The sequence below is a fragment of the Brienomyrus brachyistius genome, unplaced genomic scaffold (genome assembly GCF_023856365.1).
Source record: "Brienomyrus brachyistius isolate T26 unplaced genomic scaffold, BBRACH_0.4 scaffold44, whole genome shotgun sequence".
Taxonomy (NCBI): Eukaryota; Metazoa; Chordata; class Actinopteri; order Osteoglossiformes; family Mormyridae; genus Brienomyrus; species Brienomyrus brachyistius.
The window spans coordinates 619,579-646,674 of record NW_026042319.1 but is presented as its reverse complement, the minus strand read 5'-3'; the positions used below and the strand labels follow the sequence as shown (position 1 = coordinate 646,674).

At 44.9% G+C, this 27,096-nt stretch overlaps 1 protein-coding gene across 4 annotated transcripts in view; it reads left to right on the top strand.

The window, feature by feature from the left end:
• The window catches only part of LOC125722941 (interleukin-1 receptor accessory protein-like 1), a 242,827-nt gene that overhangs the window by 138,115 nt on the left and 77,616 nt on the right, over window positions 1–27,096 (top strand). For all 4 annotated transcript variants that reach the window (XM_048999237.1, XM_048999239.1, XM_048999238.1 and 1 more), the window contains exon 6: window positions 26,990–27,064. In XM_048999237.1, coding sequence (XP_048855194.1) covers window positions 26,990–27,064 — 75 coding nt within the window. The remainder of the gene's footprint in view (window positions 1–26,989; window positions 27,065–27,096) is intronic.

Below are 27,096 nucleotides of genomic sequence, written 5' to 3'. Positions count from 1 at the left end.
TGTGTGGAAATGCTACCGCCCTGCTACATCCTGTTCTGGATTACAGCACTTGAGTCACCTTCTTAATGAAACGGATTCTGTTAGAAGCTGTTTACAACTACAGACACAGTCCTCTTCTGAATATTATAACCCATATTTATTTATTTATTTGTTTGTTTGTTTTGACCACTAGACTTCTGCCAGTGTGGAAGACAGGATTGGCGTGTGCAAAGAGACATCCTGTCCACTGCCCAAAAAGATTCCGGAAGATTCATTGTGTGCCGGTTTCCTGTTCTTCTGCATTATCTTGCCATCATTCCACTTGTCACTGTGTTTCCCACAAAATCCCCTTTTAACAAACTACAGACACAGCCCTCTTCCGAATATTAGTACCCCTATTTATTTATTTGTTTGTTTGTTATGACCACTATACTTCTGCCAGTGTGGAAGACAGGATTGGCGTGTGCAAAGAGACTGTCCACTGCCCAAAAAGATTCCGGAAGATTCATTGTGTGCCGGTTTCCTGTTCTTCATTCCACTTGTCACTGTCTGTTTCCCACAAAAACAGTGTAACGTGATATTCATATTTTTCCCTTTTAGCAAACTTTTTTGGCTTTTCTAAGGCAATGAGTGCGCGTACCACCAGTGACGATGTACATATTCTGTTAGGGGAGTCTTCTACAAGTTCTGTGAAGGGTCTTGCTCTTTTTCAAGGAGAGACACTAGAACGAGGTGGCCTTAGCACGGTGAAGTTCGGTGATCAATCTGCCACCTCTGTCACCTTAATCAGGGACAGCTGATGTGAAAAAGGTCTTTATATTTAATTTGTCTAGGCTCTGCTTTGCTGCCCGTACATCTGCTTGAAAATAAGGTTATGTCAGGTCTCTACCATCCAATAAAGGATGATGAAGTTGTGAAACATTTATGGCGTTATAAAGGGCTTTGTGATGGAGCGGACATGTGGTTTTGAGAGGACGGACAACGACGAAAAAGCCTGAATTTAATCAACTTGGCCGTAGTCTGAAATCTGAACACAAACAGTTATTTTCAGCTTCTTATGCAGCAGGACGATCCGTCGTCTCCTGAAGGCTTTGAATTTGGATGGCTCACTGTTCAGAAGTTTATTTTGGATGACATTGACATTTTCACGCACCAGTCATCCAAGATGGCATTGTCACATGGGTTTGACGTGCAGGAGAGTGGAGAGCAAGCTTTTGGCTGAAAAGAGGTGTGATGGAAGAGAGGTTTCCACTCTCAGAATGCATTTAAGTAAATGAACTTCATCTCTGACGGACCCAGCATGAGATAAGGGCCACAGCCCACGTCGATGGAGATATTTAATGTACTCCAGTTGCTAAGTGACACAACTCTAAAGCTGTTATATATAGATATCATTAGCAAAGCATGACAGAATTACTTGGTTTAAAATGTCACTGGCATTAATTACAAAAGCAAGTCTCCCTTTTTTTAGTGTCTCTGTCTATGCAGTTCAGTTGAAGCTATTTTAGAAACTCTAAGTCAAACCAACTTTGAAAGCTACATTTAGAGAATTGTTTCTCAAACCTGGGCTCCTCACTGAGAAGTGTACATGTAAAGTTTTTTAACCTTGTTTGATGATCACCCATCCCTTTAATTTCTATAGTCCTGGAGAGTCAAGGATTAATGCCAAGAAGGCAGGACAAGTGCAAGTGGACCACATATTTGTGATTGTGAGAGGAAACCACATGTAGAAAGTCGAAACATGGAAGCACCACGCACACACACACACACACACACACACAGCACAGCACACTGAACCCGCTTGATGGTACTGCAGACAGGTGTGGTGTTTTGGGTCAGTTTGTAATCCCAGCCTTAGCTTTTTTGTGTTGCACTGGTTGTCCACATCTAGATGGCTGTCCACATCTTGCCCCTTGTATGTGTCACATGGACGATTTCATCCTGTTCCTTCGATCAGTGGAAATGCTTAGATGGGGGAACGCCTCCCTGGGTCGCTTCTGTCCTTGCTGGGGGTGTATTAACTCAGCAAGTCTTTTGTCATTATAAGCGAAGATATTTCCAGATGATCGCACCTTGGAGTTTCACACTTTACAAATATATAAGTTCCTTGAGGCCAGAGAGGCACATTGCAGTGGGGCATGATGCTGCATCTGTTCTGTCACAGCGATGGATGACTGTAGCGTTTTTGCAGCTCATTTATAATCATCATTTAATAACAAGGCTACAGAAATTTCCTTTGAAGTAGTCTTGTTTGAGCTGAAGATACATTTTCTGATTAGAGCACAGCTGAATTTAATAGAGCTGATTTCTGGGGGATTTTATCTGGCGTGGGGATGACATCAATGCATCTATTCTAAGAGCTGTTTTGTAGCTTTATGTACAATGTACCCAAGAAGAACCACTTATCAATGTTTAATATATAGTATAATTTATAATAGTGTGGTTCGTCTTGAAATAGCACTCACTGTATAGCGGTTTCTAATCTTTGTGTTTCTGCAGTTGCGATGCAGCTTATTCCTGTTTGTAAAGGTTGACTTTCCTACCTACACTGAGCACAAACATTGATGGCAAACACTGATAGGAATGTGGTCTCGCTGTAAATCTATAACCTGAGACTCTTTTCGGTTTTTTAGCCAGGCTTCCGGTACATCTGGAGATACCGTAACATAAGAGAAGCAGTTTGAAATTTTTTAAATGCTACGTTTTGCAGCTGTCCAGTTCAAAGGCTCTGGAAAACTTATGTTGTTTTATTTGTGATTGTTCTTAAATAAATTTCACAGTTAATTAAAAGCTAGTGTGGACCAGGAATCGAAGTGTGAGCCGGGGTTGAGGTAGAGACATACAGATGCACTGTGGAGCAGAAGATTCTTCCACAATAACAGCAATGACAGCGAGAATCACAGAAAGACCCTCCGTATAAAGCTGCTTTTATAATAATTGGTAATGCACCATAATGGACATTCAGGAAGACAAACACCATTGAAATTGTGCCAGATTCAATAGACTGTCTCCATACATCTGCTAAACATCTGAATGCTCAAGAGAGCCAAGAAAACAAGGGTATTATGGGATGTCGATACTGATTTCCATATACCGCACAAGGTATAAATCATACAGCTACCTGATGTGGTAGACTTGTATATTCCACAGATTCGTCTGTTGTGTCATTAGAGCTGAGCTTTACAGCTGCTTGATGGGCTTGGACAAGGAAATAGCATGATGCAGCATGCTACCTGCAGGCCAGTCATAAGTGTGATTGAAAGTCCGTTTCATTTATCGATCTTAGATCTCATTTGGTTAACTTGAGGTGCCAAGCTACAACATTAATCATGGCATTGCATCACTTTGTCCTACCTTTTCATTCCAGTAGTGGACCTGTCATCTTTACCGTCAGACAAAAGCTCACTGATCAGGTCTTGTTACTATGTTAAGAAAAACAATAATTATTTTTTACTTTTCTCAGCAGTTCCTGTTACTTTTGCACGCTTATTTTGTCTTTTCTTTCACCCCTTGTGTTGCACCTGCCCTTTTCCTCGGAGTCTCCAGGTTTCATAAATCCAGTCTAATCCGCAGCTCTTGAAATTTTTCACTGTCACCCGGATATGAATGTCCGACGTGGCTCCCACCTCTCGTCCCACGAGGTACGGACCGAAAACTAATAATAAAAATAATAATGTTCAATAAGAAATAAAAAGCAAAATGAAAAACAAAAGAAGATCCTATATAAAAGATAGGCTTCTCACTCTGCCATCGAGTGGGTAGGAGCAATAAGAACCTGGGTGGGAATGTGGAGGCTTTGGGTGCCGAGTCCTTAACCCTTCGAGATGCCTCCTCCTGGTATGCTTGATAATGCTCAGTCACTGAACACTGGCAGAAGGCGTGTGACTATATGCTGAGGTGCATATCTTGCTAACAGACATCCATTTTCTATACCGGCTTGACCAGTGCAGGGTCATGGGGCTCTGGAGTTCATCCCAGAAGCTATGGAGACAAAGCAGGAAGTAACCCAGGATGGGGCATCAACCCAGTTTGCCTGGGCATGTTTTGAACCGTGGAGGGAGACCATTTGTCCAAGCCCAAGACAACATGAGATCGCCGCACACATAGGGCAGAGATTCAAAGCTAACCACCTCGGCACCATCTTAACACCCTTTTTTCCGATTTCCAGGTGTATCTATGCATGTTTTAACAAGCATATGCAAATTGACTTTCTCATTCCGGAACTTTCTGTTGTGATGAAGCGGCCTCTTTCCCCGCGATCGTCCCATTGTACCCATGATAACCCTTTAAAATGCCCCACAGAATGGACCTTTGCTGCCGTTCTTTTGCTTTCCGGCTGATAACCAGGGCTTCACCCAGAGTGCCGAGAGTGCTTTTGGGGACTTCTGATGCTTTCATCTGCAGGATGGGAAGATTCCTTACTGATGTTCTTCATCTCCAGAGCCAAAGCCAGAAAGGGGGGCACGTCATTCGCAGATTATCTGCAAGTCGCCATGATCCTGCTCCATCACTTGCTGCACGTCAACCATTGCAGGAGGCTCTCCTTAGAACCAAAACGCTACTGGGCTTTTTCCTGTTGTTTTTTTTTTAGTTTGCCGTTGTGTGGATCCAACCCTGGAAATTAGCGTTGGTTTCGAGATGGGCCTGCATGAATACCGTTGACTACATTAATCTGACCGAAAGTCATTAATACAATACAGATTCTAGGCTCCTTTGAAATGCCGTTCAGCTTTATTTGTATAAGATTTCAGTGCGTTAAATTAGCCCCAAACTTTTTCAAAACTTTTGTACATTTTTTTCTGCTGAAATTTATTCTGTTTAATGAAAGCTCTCAGCTGAAATAAGCTCATATTGTTGAATACACAAGCTTGCTTTCGTAAAGTGGTCTCTGCAAATAATACCAACTGAGAAACATAATTTACATGAAGTTAGTCAGAAGCACATAATAATATCTAATAATAATCAGGGGTAATAGATCAGATAATATCTTTTTGCTCCAGTGCTCAGTTTTAACAGTGTGTGACTTTTGCCTGCAACCAAACTTCTCTTTCTTTTAAAATATTTCAGATAAGCTCTTCTGTCCTTCACATCTTCACTGTCTACACTGATCCATCTTTCTAAAGGAGATTAATCCCAGTTATTTGTCTGTGGGTACAACTGTTTCATTTTAAAAGTCACAACTATTTTATTTAAGAGAACGTAGTCATTTATTCACCATTATTACATCGCATTTGTTAGACAATTTCCTGCTTACAAAATACAAAATAGTCCATAATGATGTTTTACTGAATATAGCAATAGTTAAGTGATTCTTTAAAGAAATATCGGCTTTATGGAGATTGAAAAGCCGTGTTGTATAGCAGTTATATGAATAGGACAGGCTGTTACCCTGGGGGGGTTGGATTTGTGGTGCAGCTGCTGAGAGTTTCCGGGTATGGGCCTGCCGTTCATACCCGATGTGCTTACTGGACCGAGTCTCCAGGGTAAAGGGATAACGGACCAACAACAGCAGGGTCGAGGGATAGGGGTGTCTGCAGAACCAGCCTCGGGTCCGCATAATGACAGTGTCAAGAGGTAGACTCCGGCGGCCATCGTCACGGTTATCTGGTGGGGAACATTGCATTGTTGCTGGAGGAGTTAGATGCGGAGATGTGAAAACTGCAGACACACACACACACGCGCATACAGTCACGCATGCGCCATGCGGATGGGGGCCAATTCTGCTTAAACGATAAGTCCGGCGCTGCTATCGCAGGGCTACATGCTGCCATCCGAGTTCAGGGATCCTCTGCAGAAAAAGTCTGAGTTAAACAGGCCTCAGAGCAGAGTTCTTAAATACGAATGGCTGGGCTTTATTTAGGATGGGAGTGCTGAAGCGACGAGTCAGAAGCACAGCCCCTCCCACCACTATGTCTGTAGCAGACAAGGAGCACTTACCCATAAGTGCGGTTCCTCCGCTGCGAGACAGTAGCTGAGCGACATGGGGTTTAATGCGATTACCACATTCCCACAGCAGAGGGCCTCCTGGAGCACGTACAGCCAAATGCATAGTGTCATATTTACCACTCACATTGACTTTTGTGTTCTTTGTGGGAATAATTCGCTCAATCCTCACAGCCGGGGGTGTGTGTGTGTGTGGGGAGGGGGGGGAAGGGTTCTTTTGTTGCTCAAATCTCCCACAGTTGTTTTTTTCCGACCTCTTTTGACTTTAGGTCCAATTCAGTGTTTTTTTCCACAAAATTAATATTTAATATTTATCTTGCTCTTTTTTACCCCTATCTCAGATGCTAAAAGGAAATTAGCTTGGTTATCTGAAGATTGCATCACAGAACAATTAAGATTAAGCCGAACGATGAGTGTTACGGTTTACCCCGATCCATTATCAGTATGTCTGCCTGTGTATGTTAGTACATAAACACAACTTTAGAAACATTCAGAATGAAAACTACAGGTGTTATCTTTGGGAGGCTTTTACTAATCAGTTTTCTTATTAATATCGCAGAGATATTTCAAATATTGAATAATGAATATGTCATCAACATCAGCTCATCATTATTAAGTTTGGTTGTGACCCTAAAATATACACCCCCCCCCACCACCACCACCACTACCTAGCAGAAATAATGGACTGATGCATCTCTGAGTGTGATTCTTCTGTGATAATTAATGCTGTGTACTCACACACGTTCACAACTGCATACATCTGGGAAGACAAATTAGGAAGACTTATCACATAATCAATGCCCATGCTTGTCAAATTAACACATAATTAACGCCACCTTGTTGCAAGTGTGGAAAGTGGTGTTAAACACTCCACAGCAGGAGGAGAATCCCGTAAGGTTTCGGCAACTTCTGTCTCATCTGGACGGAAAGAGAAAGTTGGAGGGAGGCTTTTTGTTTAATTATGCATATGCTGCGATCTGTGTGTGTGACGAGCAAGGCCAGTGGCAAGGCGTAATATCTGACTTCTCAACATCTGCTCGCATTGTATGCGTAGATCGGAGCAGATGGAACAGAGTGAAACTTTAGATGGAAGAGAGAGACGCTAAAACAGAATTATCTGTGGCTGCAGCTTGTAGATAATTGCTTGTGATAGTGTGCACTGCGCGGAGCTCTGGTGATGCGATTGTGAAACTCTGCCTGTCTCCGTTATCCTGGCAAGGACACCGAACCGGCCTCTCCCAGCCAAGCGTCCTGGCACCTGTGAATTCCGTCCGCGCCGCGCCCTTCGTCTCCGTCCTCCTCGCCTCCCCGGCTCCGATGAATGTCACCGCAAGGACAAGTCAGGCTGGGGGGAGATGTGTAATTAATTTGCAAGTCATGCTCATTAAGCGTGCTTTTTGAAATCAGTTTATTGCTTTTAAGCACACATGAAGTGCCATCCCATTCCAGAGGGCATTTCCGTCTTTAAGATGTGCCTCTCTCATGGTCTGCATTCGGTTTATTATTGCATTAGCAGTGACACGTGGACAAACTCATTACAGGATCCTTCAGTTTGAGGGCAGTCAGCTGTAAAACGCTAATGCAAAGAACCAATTTTAATTCGCCCCCCACCTTCCCCCCAACATTTAATAAAGATTTATTTAAAATAATTTCTGGGCTACCAGTCCATTTAACAAGTGTGAGAAATGCAAGGGCGTAGGTTTGGTTTCAACGTTTTTAGGGACCAAATCAGCCCCAAACCCCTCTGACCTTGTAAACACGCACGGTTTGTAGGGACATGTGCTTGTCATCCATAAGCAAATCTGTGCCCTTGGAGAAATACTTACATTTGGGTCCTGTGTGCTGACAGGTAAATTGTGCTGCCGTATATAACACCTTCAAAACTGGGGCCGTTAAGACTCTTGAGTCTTGCGATGGGCTTTAATGCCATCTTATTGAGTCGATTAAAGAGTGGAAGATGGGCTCAGATGGTAGTGCTGTTGTTTCGTACCTGGGGGCTCGAATCCCGCGCGCACGTGTTGTGTGTGTGTGTGTGTGTGTGTGTGTGTGTGTGTGTGTGTGTGTGTGTGTGTGTGTGTGTGATGTGTATATTACATGTGTATATCACATTGTTTTTCAATACCCACAAGGGGAACCTCAATTTTATAAAAATCTGTGACTGCAATCAAAAAAACTAAAAATGCCAAAAGACTTGTATATTGTTGTTTACTTATGGTTTAGGTTAGGGCTGGGTGGGGGTTAAGGTCGTCATAATTGGGATTAGAGTTTTACCCATAGAAATGAATGGACGTTCCCCATAAAGATGTGAATACAAATGTGTGAGTGTGTGTGTGTGTGTGTGTGTGTGTGTGTGTGTGTGTGTGTGTGTGAGTTTACACGATCTCCCTGTCGCACATGTTTGCAGGAGCCATTTTTTCCAAGTGTCAGTATACTGTTTGACATGAGTTCTGGCCAAAGTGCATGATGGGAATGGAAGAGATGTGTAGCAGCTTCTTGTGACTCCAGCTATACGTCAGCATCAGAATCTGCGAGTGCTGTAAAAGCCACACATTAACACAGAGCTTGGTACGTGAGCTTGGTACGCCTCTGTATGGAGTAGTGTCCCTAGCGCAGATCAAGCTTCTTGAATAATGAATATCAGCAAAAATAAACCAGCCCCTTTCTGCCTACTACTGGGCCTTTCATGTAGACTCCACACCGCACCCTGCTGGTCTAACTAAAGGCTGGCAAAGTTACCGTCTAAGTGAGCATTGCTCTGAGACGAATCACAATTACAGACCCGGCAGGAAAGCAGCCGTTTTTCTGTCAAAAGATGCACACACAGTTTGGGCATCTGGGCTTTGACCTTGTCAGACAGTGATGTCACTGGGTCCTTAAGTGTAATTTAAAGTCTCAAAAAAATCCCCAACAAAGGCACGTCTCTGCTTCACACTTATGAAAAAACGTCCTGAGGATGATGCCTCATAATCCCGAGATGGTTATCAGAGTGGCTGCCGGACAGCAGCGGGAATCCTTGGTGCTTCATAGGTGTTAACGTCAACATTGACGCACGAAGGCCCTGTGACAGGGATGTCGAAAAATAGGGGGTATGTCAGCCCCTGAAGTCATGCTTACCACAAGTCTGCTGGAAGTGTCACTTGGAACGGGCAGGGGTCACTGGAGCACTGGAGAAGGAGCCAAGCCTGAACCGGTCAGTATGACGAATCTCCATGTGACTTTCTTTTAGTGACGTTCACCTCCGTCAGTTGATTGTGCATAATTGCGCGCATGTGTTTGCCTGCGCATGGACAGAACGATTAGGCGTTTAACGGCACTCGTGGCGCGTATGTGTATGTATGTGTGTCACGGCAAGGGTTGCCATGGCGACACGAGTCCCCCTGAACGTCATCTCCGCGGTTACGTAACATCGCGCTGCCTGTGCTGTGGGGGTGATATTATTCTGCTGCATTGCAATTCCTGTCTAGTCATCATCTCAGGTTGGGATTGGGCTGGAGAGAGGTGGGGTGTGAGCAGAATGATGATGGGATGGCAGACGCGCAGTGGAGTTCGGGGGGGGGGAGGGTGAGTAAGGTTTCTCACCTCGTGTAGGTGTATCAGTCTGTGAGTCTTGTGTGGATCATACCACTAATGATTTCGTCTCTGGCATCTGCGAGATTCCTGCAGTCACTTTTTCTGTTTCGCTCCTCCTTGCTATAATTTGTCACATTTTAGAGGAAGAGAAAGGGCTTGTGAAATGTATGTACATGAACTATCCCTGCTGTTCAGGGGTCTCATTTTGTGTGTTAGGTAGCCTCCGAGCGCAAAGCACAAAACAGTCACAAGTGTATCTCTATCACATGGCACTGCTGCTAGAGGACAGGAAATCCAATCAGACAAGACAGGAAGTCCAATCAGACAGGACAGGAAGTCCAATCAGACAGCACAGGAAGTCCAATCAGACAGGACAGGAAGTCCAATCAGACAGCACAGGAAGTCCAATCAGACAGGACAGGAAGTCCAATTCGAAGCCCCCAAATATTTATTGTTTGGGGGGGGGCACTCAGAGGCATCCTACACACCCCAGTAAGGACCTAGGGCAGAAACCTGGCCACTGCATAACAGGTATCTTGGGGCAAAATGAAAGGATGAAACAAAAGGGGTGAGGTGGGGCCTGGGGGGGGGGGGGCAGGTGTATTTATGAAACTCCATGACGCTCCATTCCTTTAATGGAACCGGCGCACAGGTGATGCTTCTTGCCCAGAACCTTTCATTTCGTCACTCTGACTTCCATTTCATTGTGGAATAATTGCTTTTTACTGCCTCGCACCCCCGCCGGTGCTCTGCCGCCAGGGGATCCAGCTGGCCTGGACCAGCGGCTTTTAAAGTTATAATTGCAGGTTGATTTCTAGTCTTCTGGGGTCATTGTTCTGCGGGTAACATGGCAGCTTCTAAAGTCTCTAACAAAGAGAGCAAGAAAAAGCTCGGTTTCTCCACGAAACTTATCGGCCTTCCGCAGCCTCGGGGGACCACAGGCCTCTGAGGGAGCGGCAAAGCTATTTTCGGTACATGTTTCTGTGCGCGCGTGTATATATAAAACTTTCCTTTATAAGCTGTGTCTATAAATAAAGGCACACCGGCATCACTGCGTCCGAATGTGAAAGATGAGCATCCCTAGACCTGGAGAGTGTCAGCCACCCTGGGACTTTGGTAATGCTCGATAAAAGGCGGCCTCGGCCTCCACAGGGCCGTCACCGGCCCCAGGCTGCGGCCTGCTCTGCCTGGATCTCAGCTACCAAAATAGGCCTACACCACAGTTTACATCCGACAGCAGGATGCTGACAGCGGTTGTACTAATTCTATACTTTTTCCAAATTATTACTATCCATCATAGCTCCTGTCCTTATACATATTTATTATTCCGTTAGTTTAGAAAGATTTTCTTGTTGTGCAAACCGAGGCCACGACTGAGACGTGCTCTGTGGGGTCATCATGGCTTCCCCAGCTTATGGTGCTTTCCCACTGCTGCCCGAAACCCAGCCGACGGTCCTCCTTTGCAAAGCACAGCATGCCAGCTGTGCCCGAGCCACAGTCATGCTGGCCCTGCTGTGCCAGATGTGTCATCACCATTTACACAGGGACAAAAAGGAAACTATGATCTGTGTCGATAAGCACAGATCATGTGGAAAAAAAAAATGGATGTCCTCACTATTGGTAGTATCGCACATCGAAGCATGTCGAAACATTCCCAATAACTCAGGACTTGAAAATTTCCAGCCTCTTGCTTAAAAAGTACTACAGAAGAGCTGAACGGAATAGACTCGTAATGCAAAATTTATGGAAGCGAACACTAATGACATTAGAGTTTGATGCTAACATGAAACGGCGATTCCCACAGACGTACTAGCAGACATTAGCACGCATGAAAAGAATAAAGAATAATAATACTAATAATTGCGCATCGTAAATCATCATGTACACCATATGAATGGGAAATAAGCAGATCTTCAGTTTTGTGTCGGTGTTGCTCTCCAAACTCTGAAGCTGAACTTTTTGCAGTGGAAAACTGAAGCAGGCTGGAGCTGCGCTGTAACTGGGCTCTCGTTGTGGTACGATTCAGGTACGGGTGGTTCCTCTATGCCAGTGGAAAAGTGGCGCAAGAGCCTACTACCTAAACCATGGCACAGCAGGTATACGGCACAGGATTCGCTGGGAAAATAAGTGATATAATGCAATATGCCTCTTATAAAGAATGTAAGAACATAAATGTCAATACCTATGTAGCAGTGATGGATATATACTGTGATTCCTCTCTCACTAAATGGCAGGTCTGCCATGTAGGGAAGTGTGTGTATTTGTGTAGGAGAGAGAGTGTTCTCTGGTGAGGAAGTTCACTCCGGTCGATAAAATCCGGACTCCTCCTCTATGATGAGAGCGAAGGGGATAAAGGAGGTTAATGTCAAGCAGCAGGTCAGGCCACTGAAGCATTTGGACCTTAAGACATTTTTCATTTTGACATTTCGAGCAAAGAACCGCTGGTAGAGCCTAAAGAGGAACAGGGGAAGCAGTGGGGGTGGGGTTTATAAAGCAGCCCGAGCTCAGCCCAGACGACTGTGAACAGCACAGAAGAGCAAATGGATTCCAGCAAGATGGGAGCACACTCTGGATTAGCCTTTGGATAAGATTAGCTCCTTCTTTGCAAAACTCTGCCTGCAAAAGTCACACAGCCACATGGACACGCACTGAGCGCGTGCGAGACTGTCCTGAAGCAGGTCAGCCACCTTCGAAGCGGCAGCGGCAGGAAATTACCTACTGCTGATAGCTGACGTGATCCCAGCGGGGAGGCGATTGCTAACAATGTGGAATGAAGTAGATGGTTCCATGATGGATTAATCGCTGCTGCTTCCTGGTCACCCACCTCCCTGGGGAGGCTCCGTTAAGCACTGATCAACTCTGATGATATGCTCAGTAGCCTTGCACTTCTGTCAAGGCCAGACCGTTTTCGGTTGGGCTGCCGTAGCAGCAAGTCCATTCTTCCATCCGTTTTCTATTCCCGCTCCTCCTGTGCAGGGTCACAGGGGTCCAAAGCCTATCCCAGAAGCAACTGGCACAAGGGAATAACCCAGGACAAGGCACCAACCCATCACAGGGCGCATATACGCATTTACATCTACAGGCAATTCGGTAACTTCAGTTCAGTTTAGTGTGTTTTTGGACTCCAGAGCACCCAGAGGAAACCCCACAATGACATGGAAAAAACATGCAAACTCCATATATGTAAAGCCAGGGTGGAGACTTGAGGAGTGAGGTAACTGGACTAACCATTGCACCACTGTGTTCACCTGTTGCGGTGTATATTCCAATATGGCGGCCGCCAGTGCTCTACGCAATCTGCCTAGGAACCGCACAAGGTCGCAGGGGATTTATGATCAGTGGCAATGCAGTTGCCGGTCTTCGCCTCTGAAGGTTCTGCTTGAAGGCGCCGTTCATCTCCAGTCAACATCTATGCGCGCATCTGTGATTTATTCCCTTGCATAACGATCAGTATCATTAACGATAAGCGTCTTGCGCGCAGATAACTGCGCTGAATAATCGGCATTCGGATGATGCACTACTGCGGGAACTTTTACATGGCGGGTGAAATGACATCCAGCGTGTCAGAGTCTAACCAATAGCATGTTCCTCGCACCCCCCCGACGGCCCCCCTCCTTCCAGTTCTAGGCTGCGGTGCCGCGAGTGGCGGGTTCATCCGAACGCGACTGGGGAGGGATGACAGAGGCCGAGATGAAGAGGATTTCCTCCACCTGTCCCTCAAGTGCCGGAAAAAGCCCTCATTAGCCCTCCGTGTCAGCGGCAATGGTGGAGGGAGGGGAGGGAGCCGCTCAGCCCCTCATTATCATATTCATAATGGTGGAGGAGGGTGGAGCATAAAGCCTCTTGCTCTAACCCGATGGCGGGATTAATGTGTGTGTCTCTAGGCTGGCTGTTTCCTTTCCCCACATTCCCCATTAGTGTAGCTTTCTGCCTCTCAGCTCCTTGGGTCAGATGCCGGTGGTCTAATGCGAGCAGGTCTGCAGGGACTGACTGCTTCACGCGGTCATTCTGACCATTTCTCTTCCTCATTCAGAACGCCAGGCGCAAGCCTCACTGCACTAATTGTCTAGGAGGATATCAGGTCGTTTTACGAATGTTTCTGCAAAAGAATGTTGACGCAGAGCATGTGAATATTGACAGTGAATCGGTCTCCTGGTCGTGCTACGATATATTCAACAGAGATCTTAGGTCTGGCAGTACCTAATGGTGCTAGTTAAGGCGAGATGTTAGTTATGGATTCAGTAATTGTGCATTTTCTGCTTGTAGGGGTGACTCACAGGCATCATATCGGTCTCAGAATGCGTGTGTCTCATTGCCCGGTTTGACTGTTTGATGGCGTATTTTTTTTTGAGAAGCTAGTAAAAGGAGTAGGGAACATGAAATATCCCGATGGAAATCCACACGCAGCCAGCTCAGTGACACTGCTTGCTGCAGTGTTTCCTCCAGCAGTGGGTGTGCTGTCTGGCAGGCCGCAGGGCACACGAGGAGCCGAAAATGAGCTCGGGTTGATTTGACGTGAGGCCGACGCTCGGTGCCCGTGTAAGACACAAGGCCAACAAGCTGAATGTCAAACGGCGAGTGGGCCGCGTTTTGTAAGACCTGTGTGCGGTGCGACCGGAAGACAAGGCTTGTCGAGCTTCATGTCGAGTTTCATTTGTTCTTCTGCCTATCACAGTCCAGGCGTTTTAATTATTCATGATGTACCCGCTGATGTTTGTGCACTCCCGAGCTTAATGGAAAAACACTGCACTTTTATTCTTTTCCGTTAAGGGGCATCTATGCATATGACATTGAATAATTTAATGAGTGATAACTAATCCTTGAGTGGAAAGAATAAATGAAAAGTTCTGTTTTCTTTTGTTTTCTCTTTTGTTTTGCAAGGATTATATTCCTTTTCGGGAAATTATTGACATTTTCTTGCTGTTGGATGAGTCAGATATGTAGATTTGTGATGTACCCTTCTGTGGATTTCTTAAAAAGTTATTTTCAGACTACCAGACGTCCTTTTTGAACACTGTGTCTCCCTAATATTCACCAACTGTACCTTTGAACCTAATGGGGTCCTCTGTTGCCATGGAAATCTTCCCACAATAGTCCAGACACCCAGACAACCCCGAGGCCCTTAGGGATACGTCTCTCTGACTCTTAAGGCCCCTGGTGTTCAGCTCACTGATCAGAGTCTCACTGGCTCTTTCAGGGACAGTGGAATCACTTTCACTGACCGCCTCATCACTGTATGATAATCCGCCATTGTTTTCCTAGCTTTTTCTCGCCGTAGCCACAGACAGAGTTCTGCCATTTTATTTTTCCCTTTGTTGCATTCTATTTAAATATGTAGGACAGTCTCTTCACACAGAGAAGGGGGCACACAGAGAGGTGGAGCATTAGAGCCGCAGCAGTTGAGAGGGAAACCAATAGCATCGTGATTGGCACAGAGCCCCTCCTCCTATCACAGCCTCCGTCCACATGCCTGGCCCCTCCCCCACCCTCCAATGACACGTGACTTTAGTATTGGCCACACCCAGCACAGGAAAGGCTCTCTCACCTGTCTCTGTCCTCCTACTGTAGCTTGTTCAGGGCTGCTGTAGCTTTTCCTCCAGTTATTCATGAAAAGGGGAATGACAATAAATATGGATGATCTAATTCTGCCTTCTCCGTACAAACTGAGAACATTGACAGAATATACATAAGCACCATCGTAAGACTTGCCTGTGCCCTTTTGTTGAAGTCGTGATCTAGGTTCCCAGGCGCTGCCTACAGGAGTGTCTTTTGCATTACTGGAGTAGCGGAACAGAATAATGAACAGAGATATGCGTGATTCCATTAGGTTTAAAAGCCTTTTTCTTTATTCCTATAGCAGCGTGTGGTTGCCATAGAAATGTACTGGTAAAACCTGCTTTTGCAGGTGAGACCCCCGAGGTGGGGGGGGTTCCAAAACTTAATCTCAAGTTGGAAATGCATACTGGTGTCAGTGCCGGTTGGGCTTCAATGCCTGACATGGAAACAGATGAATGTGCACCTGCCCAGTCTGGTGTCACCCCAGGTGTGTCACCAGTGAGACCAAGAAGGCACACAATGACTCTCTGTTGATTAGAATGGGAATAGGAGGTTTGGGAGTCGTTAACCCCCCGCTACCCCCCCCCCCCCCACCCCCAGTGTTGCATCTAAATCCCCATTTCTCATCGCCAGCTGTACACATACTTTATCACCATCAGATACACCAGTGACTGTATAGATAAATACTGAAACACTGAACAAACACATAATTCACTACGCATAATTCATGTCCCTGGAAAATGTGTTTAATCTTGGCATATATTCACGTAAATCGTCCAATTAATGACCAAACTAAATCGTAAACTTTTAAAAATCGTACGTTAAAACCACATTTTACCTCTTTCCTAGCTATACAATATGCAAAGAATGACATGACTCAGCATGTGATGTATAGTATATGACGGGTGAACTCATGCAGGAAGGAGGTGGCTTTGCAGGAGAGGAACAAACATTGGACTCAAGATACCTGTTCTGTGTTTTTTTATTTAATTATTGTTTAATAAAAAATAAATGCTTTTGTTGGCCCCGGCAATATAATTTGTGGATGTTTCTTTGCAGTTCAGAGGAAGCCCTCGTTTCCTGATTAACGGGCCTTTTATTTCTGGGTATTGCGTGACGAATGCTATTGAAATTGACTCCACGAGACACAGACAGTGCCATGAAATATTTTTAGTGGTCTAAAACGGGTAACTGGGAAGGAAGAGAAAGATTTCCACGTCAGTAAGATTGACGTTTTTAATAACCACTGTGCCAAACACACAGATTTGGACGGCGATGTCAGTGTCGGTGCCCATGCAGAGGAGCGTTGCTTTCTGTTTTCTTTCCTTCAGCCTATTTTCGTCCTTCTTATTGTTCAAACAATGCATAATTATAATAATCACGACTAATTACTCCAGTGTTGCGTTTACACATCTGTGTAATTGCAGTTTGCAGAAAAAAAAAAATAATAATAATCTGTTAAGTTTTAATATCGATGCTGATTTTTTTTTTTTCTCACAAAAATAATTGAAGAGCTATAATCACTTTGTAGTTAATGCATCCCAGTATCGGGGGGGAGGAAGTGGGGAGGGAATCCTATATACGTATGTTAATGCGTTATGTTAATTAAAGAATTTTAATGTGAATGCTTGCAGTATGGCAGAACATGTAACAGGTCACCTGGTGTTCCTCCATCTGAAATGCCATGACCCAAAGAGCCCATGTGGGCCCACAGGGTCCTGACTTAGTCTGCCTGCTTCTGGAAATGGCCAGATATGTTGGTGCTGGAGCCATTTGCATGCTGACGGAACATGTTTGTGACGCTGAGCTTTCCCACGACTGTAACTTGGCGCAAGGGCAAAGTGTAACATAGCAGATGGCCTGACGGCAATGATGGCCGCTTTGTTAGTTTGGTTCATTTCTAATTGAGAAAACCGAAATCAGCAGAGCCTGCAGCCCTCACGGAATAGTGCTCGCCACCCGCCCATATCCAGACCTCGAATATGAAAGCGTTCGGTTAGTTTGGTTGATACATTGAATCAACCATGTTTTCTGTTGAACTTCTAAGCTGTTGAACATCCACATTATTTATGAGAATGCAAGCGAACCTGAAGGCAATTTGTAGAAAACTGTGATGCTTAAATGTTTATTGATTGGTTTTTTTTCTATTGCATGTTGTACAGCACAGTATAGGAAGGGTGACTACATTCTCCTTGAGTCTGTATCCAACCAGAAACTATTAACTTTGCACTATGCAGCTCGGACACTGGAGATGAAGATACCAGCCTGTGCTTTGCTAGGCTGGCGATTTGTGGTAAAAAGGCTGTTAATGTGAGACCTATGAAGAACTTCAAGTGAAGATCATGTTAGCTACAGAGGAGAGGGAAATGGCATCCTTACCCTCCAGCACATGTGGAGACAGACCAGAGAACACCTTAATCATCATTACACTATGTGCTCATCCTCTGTTAAACTTCACTCTTAACCTTTTAAGCAATCTGAAAGTCTTGTTCTTGATTCTGGCCTTTAAACGGCTCCTTGAGTGCTATCTTCAAGCCAATAAACTGCTCTTTGTGCTTCACAAAGATCTCGGACTCCAGTACCTGGCAAAGCCTGACCCCAATTATATCTCCAGCTGGAAGGATTGAAGTAAACTCCTTCATTTCAGGTTTTTGGGGATGGGGCAGCATCGTAAATAAAATTAGCTGCTCTTAACAAACCTCATTACCTGTCACCCTGTCAGCACCTAAAGGTTTTTTTTGCTGATATTGGCTCCATCCCCCCCCCCCCCAGAGTGTAATTCTGTAGTTACTTACTGCTACCTGCCTAGACTGCAGCAACATGGACACTGTCGCATTTCCATCTCCTTTATTGTTAATAACTCTGTAAACATTTATTAAAAAAATACCTTGTTGAAAAAATAGTTTAATAAAACATACATCAAGATTAATACACTTTTTAATTACGGAACACTTTATAGGTTAGTCTGCCAAGGGACCCGATTAAAGGTTTAGTTGCTTTGAAAGCAAAACTGGCAGTGCTGAAAAATTCGATAGCACGTTTTCCCTCCGCTTTGGGAAGTGAAACAAGAGCAGCCACATTCGCATCATAACGCGCAAACAGCACAGGGAGAAGCCTATACACACTCTTTCTTGTGGACCAGCACCTCTCTGTGGTTCAGCCTCACGGAAACAGGTGTTCTTACTAAGGCATGCCCCTAGGATTGTTTAAGGGCTACACCTGCGATTGCAGATCATGTCGGCTGCAGGAAGGATGCGGTAATGGTCACCTAGAGCTACAGAGCCATGGCAGATAATTAGAGGGTCTTTGAACAGCGAGCTGGGCAAGAAAGAAATGGATGCCCCGAAAAGTGAGAATGTTTTGTGTTTCCTGTCAAAGCTTTCTGCCTCCTCTTTCAAAGGTAACTGAACATGGTTGTGTAAAATACACCCTGATCTTTACGATCATGTGTTCTCAAATCATTTCAGAATATATATTTTTTTAATAATAATAATAATAATAATAATAATAATAATAATGATTTTTTATGGTACAATTTCTTATTGATTCGCCTTATTGAAAGTGATATCACGACAAAGACCACGGATTGAGCATGGGTGTTGTTCTGCGGGGGCGTCGTCCTTGGGCAGAAATGCCAGAGCGATGGGTGCATGGTCAAGGAACAGCCAGAGTGGTCAAGGAGCAGCCAGAGAGGGAGAACGGCTGCTCCTGAATCATTCTTTCATCTCGAGCCTGTGAGCGTACATAATCATGCATGCCTAAGAAAGGTTTGCCTTTTAATTAAGCGGGTCTGCTCTCCTTGTTTACCATCTCTTCAAAGGAGCCTCGTTAAAGTAGGGCTGCTGCACGCGGGCGAGGAACCACCTGGGCAACACTGCTAGCGAGATGAGAGCGGCGACACACCCAGGAGGGTGTCGGTTACAGGAGCGAACAGCAACTGATTAAAACACACTCTGGGAGGAGATGTGCAGATTCATCCCACGTGGGTTACAATAAGGCAGGGATTTGTGAGGAGGTAGAATTAAGTATCTGGGGTAGTGTGTGTGTGTGTGTTTCAGGGGAACACACGTAGATGCTTTATCATGTAAATACCACATGGTTACTTGCAGACAATTTTCAGATCCTCTGTTTCCTATCATACAACATAAGAATTGCTGATTTTTTTTTCTGCGTTTTATCATATATGCCATCTTCTGAACCCATCATTAACTATAGTCAGAGGATTATTATTTTGGTTGCTCATCAGAAGAGTTTCCAAGCAAACTGAAAGATGATTGGCTCTTGCTGTCAGGCCCAGGGGCTCCCGATTGGTCCTGGAGAGAACGTGGACTTGACAAGGTTAAGTGGCTACGGGCTACACTGATTCAGCATTATGTGGCTAATTGAATTTTGGCCCCCTTGTGGTGTCTGTGAAGGATACAGCTGAAGGCTGTATTTGTGTGTGATCACGGAGAACATGAAAGCACTCCCTGAAACACAGATTTTAAAAAAAGATTAGAAGCGTATAAATTTCACACTTTTCGGGAATACTGGGATCCAATCAGTGATCCTGTTTTGTGTGCAGTCGATTCTATACCTCAATGTACTTGCCTGTGTTTCTCTTTGAGCTTCTTCGTAATCTTTTAATTACTTCATTCGTTACTAGAGGTCAAATAAAAAGGTATGACATTAATTATGATGAAATTGAATGAAGGTGTTTATCAGTAACAATAGAGGCTTTATATGCCCCTATTAAAAAGCCATCCATAGATACTGTACAGTATGTGTAGAACTTATAACGCTTATTACAGTAGGTAGCAGTTTGGGGCAGAAGGTATCGCAAGTGGGCACAGCGACACAGGACTCGGGTGTGGTGGGTCACCTCGGATAATGACACTTAGCTGGATGTAACTGGAAAGATTAGCTCAGTGGGGTTAAGGGTTAGGAAGGGAATCTTGGGGGCTATGGAGAGCTGCTTTATAGGGACAGCAACTTCGGTTTCAGTAATAGGCTTTCGGTTATCTTTGATTGAGCCTGGAGTTATGTTTCCGTGCTGCCCCTTCTGTCAGACCTCCTGTCAGAGTTTAATGAGTTTACACCATAAAGATGTGTTTAATATTGTTTGAGGAGTCAATGGAGTAAATCGCTGTAAGGGACACCTGAGACGCACATAGAGGTTCTAAGTGGTCGGCCATATTTCAGTTGAATAGTTGCTGACATGCAAAGACTCTGTTTCATGTTCGACCAACTGCCAATAGTAATATAGCACGTTCAGTTTTACAGATCCATCCATCCATCCATCCATTTCCTGCGCCCGCTGAACCGTAGCGGAGATGCGGGGGTCTGGAGCTAATCCCGGAGGCTACAGGCACAAGGCAGGGAATAACCCAGGGTGGGGCGCCAACCCATTGCAGTAGCTGCATTTCTAAAGGCAAATGGATTTTTTATTGCTTAACGTAGATAAAAACTGGTGGGTAACAATCTTTAAAAACACGTTTAACTGGCATAGTGTAAATTTAACAGCTAGAACACAGTATCCTCGGCCTTTTTCTAGGAGTTTGTTAATGAAGAGTTACACTTACAGAGTACTCAGCTCATTGGCTGAAACCAAACCTTAGCCTGGATTTGTACTTTCTGTGCTTGAACTTTCCATCTCTGATTGCTGCAAAGATGAACCAGTCACTAGATTGGCTTTGACAAACGGGGCACTAAAAATGAAGTATATTTCGGCATGTTATAAGGAGGTCCTCATTCTGCCCGCGCGTCCTCATAATTGTCCTGTTACTCAAGTACAGTGCTCTCCATATTTGGGGTAAGCACTTTCAGCAGAATTGACAGCTTTGATCATTTTGGGAAAAGTGGCTACCAGTTTTCTATGCAGTTTTCTGTCCATTCTTGTTGGAAAATCTGTTGATGCTGCTTGCAGGTCACTTGTGGAGAGCAGTCTTCAACCTTTTCCACAGATTCTCAATTGGATTCAGATAAGGATATTATCTGGACCACTCTAGGACACTGACTTCCTTCTTCTGAAGCCACTCCAGGGTAGCCTTGTGATTGAGATCGTTGTCCTGCAGAAAGATGAAGTCTTAACAGACTGAAATGGGGTTTCCTCCATTATTTGCTTATATTTTACATTATCCATTCTTCCTTCAGCCTTCAAAAGCTTCCGGGTCCCTGGTGAGAAAAAGTAACGCCATATCATTACACTGCCAGCCCCGTGTTTTACTGCGGGGATGCTGTTACCTGGGTGATTTGCCGCGTTCACTCTGTGCCAAACATAACTCTTTGCATGAAGCCCAAAAGTTCGATTTCTGCTTAATCTGACCAGAGGACCTTTCGCCTTTTTCCTTTTCCTGGATGACTAAAGGGCTTTGTCTCAAACTCTAGCTGAACTTTTTCAAAACTAAAGCTTTTTTAAGCAAGCTGCCTTTTTTCCACTCTGCCATACAGGGCTGTTACTGGAACAATTGCAGTTAAGTATCTTGCTCAAGGCTTTTGTAACTGCGCTTCTCAAGGGATTTCAACTAGTAACCTTCAAATTACAAGTTCATGTACTTAACCACAATGCTACTGCTGTGCCAGGAATACCGTGTCTCTCTATAAATACAGCACACATGCAGCAAGCGGCTTCTAAATGTTGTGGGAAGCTTTCAAGACAAGGAAGGTTTTTCACTGGGCTTGTGCAGTTGGCGTGGGCTGGGCTGCCTGCCACTGTTGCGTGCATGAAATTTAGTCAGACCCAAATTATGTGCACAAGTCAGGCTTTAATTATTTGGTTTGCCCCCGTCATGGATTTCATCAGAGAAACAGCCCCGTTATGAAAGTCCAGTGATCCGAACTCTGAAGCCTCGCAGTGTCATCAGTTTGCTATTCACACGCAGTCTCTCACCTTAAATAATCTGCGTGAATAATCCACAAGGCCTCAGCTCCAAAACAGAAATTGGATTTCGGATGAATGATCACATAGCTCATCAGAAGTCTGACACATTCAGCAAAATATATTATACCTCACATTGCATGAGTCTTATGAAGGGAAGTTGAGCCACATTCAAAAGAGCATTTTGCTACATAGTAACATTCAAACAAATAATTCTACCTACAGTTAAATTAACACTTTATAAACTACCTTGACATTCTAATGAACGCTTACTTGTGCGCTGTTATATCTCCAGCGGTTTTCATACAGCCCACCCTCACCCAGTATTTGCTAAAATACTGCTGATTTATGCAGCTAAACAAATACTTTGTTGTATCATTAGTGTGATATCATGTGGATGTCAGAAGTGCTGGACTTAAAGCTAAGTCTGTTATGATAGTGGCTCCCTGGAAAATAAGATGTGGGCGGATTCACGAAGCCTTAAATGAAATGCAGTCAATGAACATTAAATTCACTGCTACACTAAAGGCTACCACACGTGCTGCGCTCCGGGAGGATTTGATATCCAACCGTCCAAACCACAGAAAACCTTTTCTGCTGGGGTGCTTGTGACCTGATTCGTGTGTGTGTCTGTGTGTGTGTGTGTGAGAGAGAGAGCGAGAGAGAGAGAGAGAGAGAGATAACTGCCCTCTCACCTCTGGACTCCAGACCTCTCCTTTGTGGGTCAGCAGAACAGTGCTGACGGAGGTTTGCTCCTTCTCCTCCATTGCCCTCTTTCCTGCTTTCAGTCTGTAATTGGGTTTTGTGAAGGACTTTGAAGGCCAGACTCGTACCTTTGCGGGGGGAGCCAGGCCCCATGCTGTCACTTCCCGTTACTGATTATCCCTTCAGCCACATGACGCAGTTAATCGTGATTAATTTTGCAACCATTAAAAATGACTCTTTATTAATATTCGTCATTGTGATTTATTTTCTGCCCCATCGGATTCCTGTTACCCCTAAAACAAGGCACGGCCCCAAATAAACCTGCAGTCTCCTGCCAAACCCCCAGTCATGTGATGCGTTCTGATGACCCTGCAAAGGAGTCTCTGAGCCACCAGAACAGGAGGCATGGAATTAGCCGCAGAAGACAAGACAGATTGCGTGGGGAGCCAATATCCAATAAGCAACTGCTCACAAATACGGCATTACAATAAAAATAATTACCGTGGGACTTCCTGTCCTGCAGAGGGGTTGAAACTGCGCTTCCTTGTATCAAGGTTGTCGGTGTTGACGCTAATGGCACAGCAATTGTCGACAGTTTGTCCTCACGAAAGGCTGATTTCCAGGTGGGTGTGTGTCACAATCCTTCACACAGAGCCCCAAATGTCTCAGCAGATACCTGGCAAAACGTTCAGTCTCTGAGGACAATGGCCCTCCACTTAGCAGACAAATAAGTCTGCTGTTCTGCACTGGACAGAACAGCTCCATATTTTTCTGTAGAGTTTACCCAGAACTGTTGGTCTCTTTGCATCAGCGTGTGCCTTTCAGTTCTCTCTGTGACATTTTACAAGCTTCTCTCTAAATTCCAGTTTTCTCATTTATTCTACCATTTGTAGTTTTTCTGCTCCGAATCACATCTGTCTCTGATTGAAATCTCCGCTTGTCAGAAACTGCCACGAAGCTTTTTGCAAAGCATATTTCGGCCTTTTTTTGTTCCTGTTCAGCAACAGCATATACAGTATGGAGCGGATCACTTTGGTGGATGGTTACATGTCACGTAGTTCTTTTAACACCTCTGGGTTGCAATAATTAATGATTAATGGTGATTAACATAATGCCGTCTTCTAAGTGAGTCGCTTCTTGCTAACAGGAATGCTTACTGAGCCTTCCGCTGAGTTTTTATGACGTCGGCCATATTGCTTCTCTCTCCTTCCTTACTCAGTGTGTTGCTCCAGTTTGTATGCCGATCGCCCTGCGTAGGACATGCAAATACCTTTTCCTCTTTGTTTTCTTTTAGATATTGGTTATCTGCTAGGCCTCTCGTTATCCTTCCCCAGCCGTGTCTGAGGTGCCCCCTACTGGCATCTGTCAGCTTTGACCCACTGTTCACAGATTTGCTTGTCTCTTATGCAGAGGTGGGCAGTTCAGGTCCACAGAGTAAAAGTCTAGGCCAAGATTTTATTTCGGTTGAGTACTCTGTCACTGTGACCCTTTATGACTCTCTGGACCTGAATTAGCCGCCTCTTCTCTTGCGGACAGAAGATTCAGTATTAAGTTCCCCATTAGGCTGGGCCCACGCTGCACACCCCCATTCTCTCAGCCGATTAGAATCTCCCTTTCATTTTTACAATGATTCATATTCAAAACTAGTACATATTAATTAGAAAATGTCAGGAAGCAGCCGCCCCACACACACCAATCGGGCAGCAATTAAAACGATTGCATCGGCTCTGTTCTGGCAGATTCTTGTCCTTCTTCATGATTGAGGGATTGGCAGGGCGGGGGTTGTGGGAGATTAATTGCCTTCTGGTTTGAGGTGGTGGCATGTGGGGGTGCGACTGACCACAAATCGGGCCCTTGACTGGAACATGACAGGGTGTCTCTCCTCCACCCAGAACCCAGGAAGATGGATGGCTCTGCTAACCACTGGCCTTCGCCTCCATCACCCGCCTGACGCACACGTAGCCAGGAAGAATGGGAAAGCCTCTCAGAAATGACTTTGGCAGCCGCCATGATTGATCTTTATTCTATTCCATGTCATGGCTGAAGATGTATCCATAATCCAAACTGCACTGACCTGGAAAAAAAAACACTAGATGTCCACAGGACGTCATTCATCAGTATTCTTAATATCTGCAGATTTACAGTATTCAATTATGCAGTAATTCAGGTGAGATGCCCTCAAGAAGGGTGTGTATCAAACATCTTCCATGCATCTTAAGCCTACAGTTGTGTTTCTTTAAAAGTACAGGCGGAGATACATAAGAGCCCAGTTACAGTTACAGACATGTGTCCTTTCTAATGACATGTTAAAGAAAAATTAATGGCTTGACTGAGAGCTTCTCTATACTGTAAATACCTGCCATTTGTTATGGATGATGCTTAATCAGTATTGATGTACAGCGCAGACGAGGAGAAAGGGTGGTGTGAGTGAATTCTTTTCGTCTGTAAGTGCAATGCAAATATTACCAAGTGGCCTAGAGTCCATTTTTCAAAGCAACGTGCGGACTGCACTCTCCAAAACTCAGCTGCCGTTCCTGGAACGTAATAGGACTGTCCTCATCCTAATCAACCCTCTGTGATGGGCACTAGGCATTCTTTTTAATCCCGAGAAGCCCACCAGGCTCCTAAATGAGCAGCAGGTTTGACACAAATATGGCCGAAAGTGTGGTGCCCCACCTTCTACATCAGAGGAACCGCTGGCTCCGCGTTTAAAAAGACACCAAACCGTTCATGCAATCTTCTTTTCAACCTCCACCTCCAAGCGAACACTGGTCTTTGATATTACATCCATTCCCATTGCTTCCACACTGAATATTTCACATGTACTGCATCCCACCTGAAACCGTGGACGAAGATGTATCGCCGGCCTTGTTGCGGCGGCTAGCCGATGGCATTCGATCTCACTTCAGGTTTTATTATTTCCAGAACACAAGCAGCTTGCGCATTGCGCAGATTGTTTACTTCATAAATTTTTAACGACGCACTTTTTCTCGGGCATAAGTGCCGCAAAGGACCGAGAGAATTTCCGCGGCAGGGGTAGATTTTTTTTTTTGTGCACATTTCACATTTTGATGACTGAGAAAGGAGGGGAAGGCTTTGTTCTGCCGTGGTAATATAGAGAAAAAAATACAGTCAGTCCTTCAGGCTGTTCACTGCCTTAAAAAATCAGGTGACACCAATTTACCACAGAGAATGAAGAACAAGGACGAATTTGTGGGGTTTGTTTCCCACTTGACTCTCCACATTTACTTCGGAAAGGGGAAAAACAATTGTGTCCCCTTGTCATCAACACTCCTGCTGCGTGTTAAAATAGGGCTCGGTTAATGGAACGGCAGTGAGGTCGACAGATGATTGCTTATTAAATAGGAACTCTCGCATCTTCCATGTGAAACACTGGTTTCCATTCTGGGAGGCTCTCCGTGACTTTGTGGTCGCTCCCGATGATTCACTCGCTCTCCTCGCTGCATGTTGACGCTTCTCTGATGTTGAGCGCGTCTTTGGGTCCAGGAGCTCTTTCACTTTCTCTTCCTCACTCCACTGGGTTAAAAAGCAGGAGACTGCAATGCACAATCATCCTTGAAAGGTTGCGCTCCAGTACTATAAAGGGACCTGAACTGTCCCGAGCATAAAATAACAGACGGGCCATTAATAAGGCTGCATGCACATGCAGTGCAGTGACTTTCACACACACATGCACCCATTTTAACTTGAGCTCTTAGTGTATTCCTAGTGACGGAGGAGTCAGACTACAGCTACAGTATGTGGAAATGTGCCTCTCGGTGCTGTGATTGTGCCAAATGCCACCTGGCTTTCATCTCCACTCCCCGCCTGTTCAAGGGCTCCTTCTTAATTGCCGAGGCACCCGGTCCGGCCCAAGTTTCTGTGCCAAAATGGCTCTTCTGTGAAGTTCTCAGGCACTCTAGTGCCTCAGCTTAGGAGCAACGTTCTGCAGGTGCCTGCAGGCCCCGTGCCTGTGTGTTCATCTCGCCTCTCGCCTTCTTGCTTCTCCACAGGCCCAATTTTGCAGTCAGTGGGTCAGAACTGTGCTAGAATGTTCTGGAACCCGAATGTTCCTGACTTATTTTTCCGATGGCTGGTGTCCATGGAGCTGACGGTGGCAGATGCCCTCATGCAAAAAAAAAGAAAGACAAAAATGTTTTCATTTCACAGGTTAGGAGATAGCACTGCTCCCGAAATCTGTTCATGCTCTGAATTATTAGTATACGTCTCTCGCTGGAACAGAGACAAAACCCTCTCCTAGGGTCCGCACATTCATTTTTGCAGTATGTTGTTGTTCTCTCGCAGCTGAAATGGGACCATGTGCATATATATGCTTAAGGGTGGTCGGCTAACATTTGCTTGTCTGTTGTCTCTCCGCAGCCCCTTTGACAGACAAGCCCCCGAAGATTCTGTTTCCTTCAGAAAACAAGATAATCACCATGGAGATGCAGATAGGTAAGATACGGGGTTGTCTATTTATCATCAAC